The following is a 6,562-nucleotide window of genomic DNA, read 5'->3' on the forward strand; positions in this document are numbered from 1 at the left end:
GGGGATTGGACTGTGAGCTGTAGGGTCGCTGGTTCAAGTCCCCGACCAGACCTAAAAATGGAGTGTGGACTGCTACTTGGAGAGGTCCCAGTTCACCTCCTGCCCTGCCGTGGTGCCCTTGAGCAAGGCACTGGACAACCCCCCACCGTGCATTTATGTGTGACCTTTAAAGAGGGTTTCATCCCTCCAATTCTATTCTATTCAGTAGGGAGCCTGGGGCCACAACTTCTCTGTGGAAACAGCTGTGGTTTAAAACAAGCATTTAGGCTGATGGTGAGCACATTACCTCCTCCTCAAGGACGTTGTTCTGCAGCAGAAACACATCCAGTATTTGTTCCACTCGGCCCGGGGGTCGTAGGAACAGCAGAATTTTCCCTTTATTCGCCACTTTAGAAGCCTTCTCAATTTATCGATGATAAGGCCAAAGGAGAGAGGTGAAGCACCTTCACCACCACGTGAGTGTGTGTGACCTCCAGCGGCTCCAAGATGCTCAGGCCTTCATCAGTGATGTGGACGACAGACAACAGGCCGTCCAGGAGCAGCGCTGTGGAGCAAAGAGCTGGTCATCTGTTGCATTGCTGCTAACACAGCTTCATCATCTTCAATGTCACACCACTTTAGCTCAGAGCTAATGTTCATCTAATGTCATTCACTTGGAGCCTCACTGGGATGTACCAGTTTATCCTTCACCTTTTATTTGTAATGTTTAATTATTGTTCCGTCCCCCTGTGATCTTTCTGGATGTGAGCGTGCGTAATTATTTCTCATTCACAAGACTGCTGAAATGTTTGTAATCTGCAGCCAGAGCAGCTTGACTGTGTCCGGTCTCATGTCTGAGTGATTCTCTAGATGTGTGAAGAGTTCTCTAAAGCTTTTAGGGCGTAGAAAGTCTAACTTATAAATGTTGTTGTCTGTCGTTTTGTTTTGTACATGCTTCAGCCAGACTGACAATGTAAAGAGCAGAAAGAGCAAGAGATGGATAACAAAGTCATAATTAATCAAACTGCTAGCTGAGAGTGAGAGTTAGCGTTGAGTTAGCACTGTTAGCAGCTAAACATGCTGTGGACTGACAGGTCACAGTTTAAATGTCTTTAATATCCAGTGAGGAGACTGCAGAGGACCCAAAGAAAATCCAACTCAGTATTTAGAGCTGCATTGCATCGTATGCTTCAATAATGATGTCATGAAACACATCCACTAAATGGATGTTTTAATCATTTCATTCTCTTCTTTTGGGGACACAACTATTTTGAATGTAAAGAACAGATTTGGTGTCTGAATTATCTATATCAAGGTTCAAGGTTCAAGGTTCTTTATTTAGTCATACGTACATAGCTACAGTGCAGTTGTGCCGATGAAAATCTTGTGTCACAGGCTTCTCCAACAGAGCAACACAAAACACAGATACACAGAAAAATATAGTGCAAGTAAATAGTAAATACTAATACAAAAAGAAATAGTTTAAAAAAGTGAAATAGTGAAATAGTGCAATAAGAGTCTATATGCAAGTTATTGAAATAGGATATAGGTAAATAGATAAATAATTTTTAAATATGTGTTTAAGTAGCAGCCAGATGAATATTAGGGATGTTGTTTCAACTGTTCAGGTGTGTTTAACAGATTTTGCTTCAACAGTTCTGGTGGTTAACAGTCTTATTGTCTTTGTTAAACTAGTTAACTTTTGAACAGTAGTGGATGGTATAAGGTGCTAAACATTATATAAGTGTATTTGTTAACACTGCAGATGTCTTTACCATCCTCTGTCTCGCTGTGTGGCAGGTGGAGCTGGCAGACGGCAGCTTCATCAGAACTCTTCACGTCGAACAGCGGCCCTGCTGCCTGCTTGCCAGCTGATTGGAGGAGGCTCTCATCCCAAGTGGCCGCCCTGTACAGAAGCTCCGCCTTCTGAGCCATGACGAACACCAGGCCAGTCGAAGCACACTGGAACATACCTGGACCAGGACACCTGAACCTGTAGACACACAAGAGACAAGTTACTACAACAAGCCTTCACTGGCCTGTGTTCTGACTGACAGGTGTTCATCCAGCTGGAGTCTGACCTGGAGGAGGGTTTGTTGAAAGATCTGAAACACCTGATGATTACAGGAGCATCACTGAAGATGTGTCCACATGCATCAGAATGTGTGTAAACACATTTTCATTAAATTAACAAAATGTCTAGTCCAGCGAGGATCTAGACTGGTACAAGAAAACAATCCTACACACAGAGGCATTATCTTATTGATGTCTGCTGGAAAGAGATTGGATGCAGTACCTCAAGGTGAAAGACTTGAAATTAAACACAATTAAATAATATATATTTTCAATGTGTTTAAAATAATATTTGGTCATGTTATAGGATTACCTGTATGAAGACTCAGTTGTGTGTTCAGGTGAGAAGGATTCAGGAGCCTGGAACAAACAAAGTTATTTATTTTATTAGAAATCAAGTTAAGTTCTAGCTTCAACTCTCAACTGCTCCTCTCTCACCTTTCTGTCTGTCTTCACTTCCTGTTCCACATCGGAGTCACCTGATGGAGAGAAGAGGTGACAGAGAACAATAATAATAAAACTATAATAATTATTGTACTATAAATACCTTTTAAGATCAGATGTATTGTACAATATCTTGATGAATGGAGGGTATGGTTCAGTACTCACAGTTCTTCTGTATCTTGGCTCTGATTGGCTCGTCATTGATCCTGCAGGGATGAACACAATCCAACAGTTTGAGATCAAGTTAAAATAATAGTTTGTTCTTTGAGTTAGTCAGCTTCAGAGTCCTGACTGATCCAATGCTTTACATCACATCATATCTTCTCTGCAAACACTACGACTGACTGCGCACAGCTCTCAGCTGCATTAGAGAATTCACTAGGCATTAGTCCAGGAACATAGAAAAACAAACAGACTTCCTTTTTAACTGTAACATCCCATTTGTCTGTTAATGAGTTGCTCCTGACTGAAATGTGGCGTTGCATTGTCAGCTTGTATTATATTGCTTGAATAATGAAAGTAAAGAAACACAAGATGAACAAAAGGAGAAACTGCAGACAAATGGTAACATCCATGATTTGTTGTGCTAAGCTAGGCTACGCCTGGAAGGTGGACTGGAGAGATTCCCCAGTGAGAGGAACACCTCCACCTCCCTGTGTTTAATACAATACTGCTGAACCAGCAGAGAGTCGACCCCTTACTGACCTGAGAGTCTCCAGTCTGCAGTCTGGACTCTCCAGAAGATCTCTCAGCAGCTCCACTCCTGAATCCTGCAGCTTGTTCTCTCTCAGGTCCAGATCTCTCAGGTAGGAGGGGTTGGACTTCAGAGCTGAGGCCAGAGCAGAACAGCTGATCTCTGACAACCTGCAGCGCCTCAGTCTGAATAAAGAACACATGATCACATGGTAGTTTAAACTATTCAGTCAGTATAAGCATCTTTTAGCTTCATAAAAATGTTGGAAGAAGCAAATACTGAATATATGTTTTGTGTTTGATTGGAAATACTTATTAATTGTACTCCTTTGTCTTTTATATAATGTAGTAAAATGAAGCTTGATGGAGGTTCAGTGTGAATTATGCAGAGTATAATTCTTATTGTAATGTTTACATTTAAAGCTGAACATTGCTCTGCCACTGTCAGGGAAAGAAACCACAGAAGAAGAAAACAGACTTTAGCATCAAGATACTCCGTGAGGATCAGGATCATATCAGCCTGATGTCTGCAGCTCAGAGTCAACACAACTCTCACATATTCATCTCAGCACAGAAGTTAAAGATGGAGAACTGACCTGAGATCCTCCAGTCTGCAGTCTGGACTCTCCAGAAGATCTCTCAGCAGCTCCACTCCTGAATTCTGCAGAGCGTTGAGACTCAGGTTCAGAGATCTTCAGATGTGATGGGTTGGACTTCAGAGCTGAGATCAGAGCAGAACAGCTGATCTCTGACAAACTGCAGCCCTCCAGACTGAATAAAGAAAACATGATGTAAGTTTAGAAAAACAAAGTTTCAGCTTAAAATATTCAAGGTTCAATAATCTGTTTATAGCTGGAGAAGTAAGAATGTAGGAGTTTATAAAGTGGACATCCTGACAGGTTAAAAACTGTAAGATCCAGAAAGAGAAAAGAGCTCTCATTAATATGAAAGACAACGTGCTTCACCTTCAATAAAAAGTGGAGACTTCACATCTGAACCTCTGCTCCATCTACACTAACTCATGATGTGCAGCCAGACTAATACAAACCCACTGAAACTGATTCAACTCAAGATCACACACTTTACAAATATGACAAATATGTCGGGATGAATTTAGAAGAAATGTGATAAAAAATAGACAGAGAATATTTATTTCAGAAATAGTGGAGCCATACATCCAAAATCATCTTCAGTTTAAACTCCTCAGTCAGTATGAGCATCATGTAGCTTCATACAAATGTGAGAAACAGCTAAAACTGAACATATTTGTCAGTGTTTGATAGTTTTAATAAAAATATTTAATTATTGTATTCATGTGTTTATAATGTCATTTATTTAAAACACATGATGGAGAATATAAGATGAATTTGAGGTTTTTAGGAGGTTCAGAGTGAATTATGCAGTTTGATTTTTCCTTAAAGAGCAACTTGCAGGTTAGAGACCCCAGTGAATAAATGTGTAGGAAAATGATGTATACACTAGATTTTCAAAACAATATACATAAATAAACACTACAGTGACATCTGGCGTGGTTTCTGTAAGACATTTTTACTTCCGCATAAAAGAAGACCACCCGCGTGTGACGTCACATGAGGGAGAGCGGCCGGTCTAACGTATTAATAAACATGGATCACAATGCTACTTTTGACACAGAAGAGGTTGAAATGTATATTCGAATGCATATGACGGACCACAACCTTATAATTATGAGCCTGCTAGGCGTCCAAGAGACCAGAGGCCTGTACTACGAAGCCGGATTGTCGCTTAGCCGGCTGACTTCAGGGAAAACTCAGGCTTTCCGGTCCTACGACGCTGGTTCTCTTTTTAGCGGGCTAGATCTCCATGGTAACTTATGCTGAGCGGCTAACCTCCTCGGGAGGAGGTTTGGTTGCAGGCTAAGAGATCAACTCAGTGAAAGCACCGCCTGCTGACCAATCAGAGCTTCGTGTGCGGAGTTTAAAGCTATCAAGTCATATAACAGGATAGAGGAAATACAGAAAAACTGCCGTTGCAGGAAAGACGGCCGGCAAAAATCAACTGACTGTGTGAACGTGAAATGAATAGAATATCCCCTCCCATCTTCAGAGCAATCTGACTATTATAACATTAGCGTTAAGAAAGCTTACTTAAATATCTGCCACAACATAAGTAACCGGATCAGAGTAACATTAAGTACAGTCCGCGGCACTGTGAGTGCAGACGGCGATGTGTCCCATTATCATTCATATCATATCACATCATAATGTATCATATATTTCCTTATTTGAGTCAGCTTCTTGAGCCGTATCTGGCCGTGCAACACTCACAGTGTCACATACTGTATGCAGAAGTATTATTTTAAGCAACACATTAAGTTGACGAAACACTCGAGTCAAATTCTCCTAATTAAAGTCAGATCCACTCGTGTCTTAGACGGGGCAGTGATATCATAAACCTGTTAATGTACGCATTCAAACGCTTTTTCTTTTACCAGCTGCATTCACCTTGCAGGTGCAGCTTTGTGGCTTTTATCCTGGATAAAGTGTTTAAGTCATGGATGTTTAAAGTTTAACGTCTTCATAATTGTCTAATATTAAAGTTCACTTTTCATTCAGGAAGTATGACGCTGCGCTGTCAGTACACTTGTCCATGTTTGAGATTGGTCGAATGCTCCAAATACCACCCCTTTCATGTGAACGCGCACCTAACTAGATAGGACACGGCTGGCTTGAGCGATCCACTTGATAACCAGCGTCGTAGTACAGCTTAGCGAGAGCGCGTATGTTTTGGATTGGGCCAACCGGCTAACTCCAACATATCCAGGTTAGGAAAATCCGGCTTCGTAGTACAGGCCCCAGGAGCAGCCAAGGATTAGAAGGAATAACGGCCATCGGAGAGAAATGGAGCTGTGGTGTGAGGAGAACCAGTGGAGAACAGGGCAGCTGTCTTGGTGAGTGACCGGCGTTAGCTACAGTTCATGTTAGCTAACGTCGGTCACATCACAACATTGTAAAGTTAGCTATCATATATCAGGCTATAACTAAAGTAGTATTGATCATATAGAAACGTTACTGGCAGGACTGTTGATACTGATCCATGACAGAAACTAATGCGCAAGTATCAGCCGTATCTCGCGTTACCTAATGCAACTCCACACTACGTCTGACGGTGCTGTGTACCGGAGGGGAGAGAGAGAGAGGAGAGAGAAGGGGGGGAGAGAGAGAGGAACGAAGGGGGGGAGAGAGAGAGAGGAAGGGGGGGAGAGAGAGGAGAAGAGGGGGGGTTAGAGAGAGGAACGAATGGGGGGGGGAGAGGGGGAGAGAGAGAGGAACGAAGGGGGGGAGAGAGGAGCGAAGGGGGGGAGGAGAGGAACGAATGGGGGGAGGAGGAGAGG

General features: G+C 42.3%; 1 protein-coding gene across 1 annotated transcript in view; it reads right to left on the reverse strand.

Annotated features, from left to right (window-relative positions):
• Positions 1 to 401: 401 nt before the first annotated feature.
• Positions 402 to 6,562, reverse strand: part of LOC117497689 (caspase recruitment domain-containing protein 8-like) — a 6,878-nt gene continuing 717 nt past the window's right edge. Inside the window, exons 2-7 of the mRNA XM_034149690.1 lie at positions 3,202 to 3,297; positions 2,662 to 2,702; positions 2,491 to 2,531; positions 2,366 to 2,412; positions 1,755 to 1,972; positions 402 to 544 (exon numbers count right to left, since the gene is read on the reverse strand). Of these exons, the coding sequence (XP_034005581.1) occupies positions 402 to 544; positions 1,755 to 1,972; positions 2,366 to 2,412; positions 2,491 to 2,531; positions 2,662 to 2,702; positions 3,202 to 3,297 (586 nt within the window). The remainder of the gene's footprint in view (positions 545 to 1,754; positions 1,973 to 2,365; positions 2,413 to 2,490; positions 2,532 to 2,661; positions 2,703 to 3,201; positions 3,298 to 6,562) is intronic.

This window comes from Trematomus bernacchii, unplaced genomic scaffold, assembly GCF_902827165.1.
Source record: "Trematomus bernacchii unplaced genomic scaffold, fTreBer1.1, whole genome shotgun sequence".
Taxonomy (NCBI): Eukaryota; Metazoa; Chordata; class Actinopteri; order Perciformes; family Nototheniidae; genus Trematomus; species Trematomus bernacchii.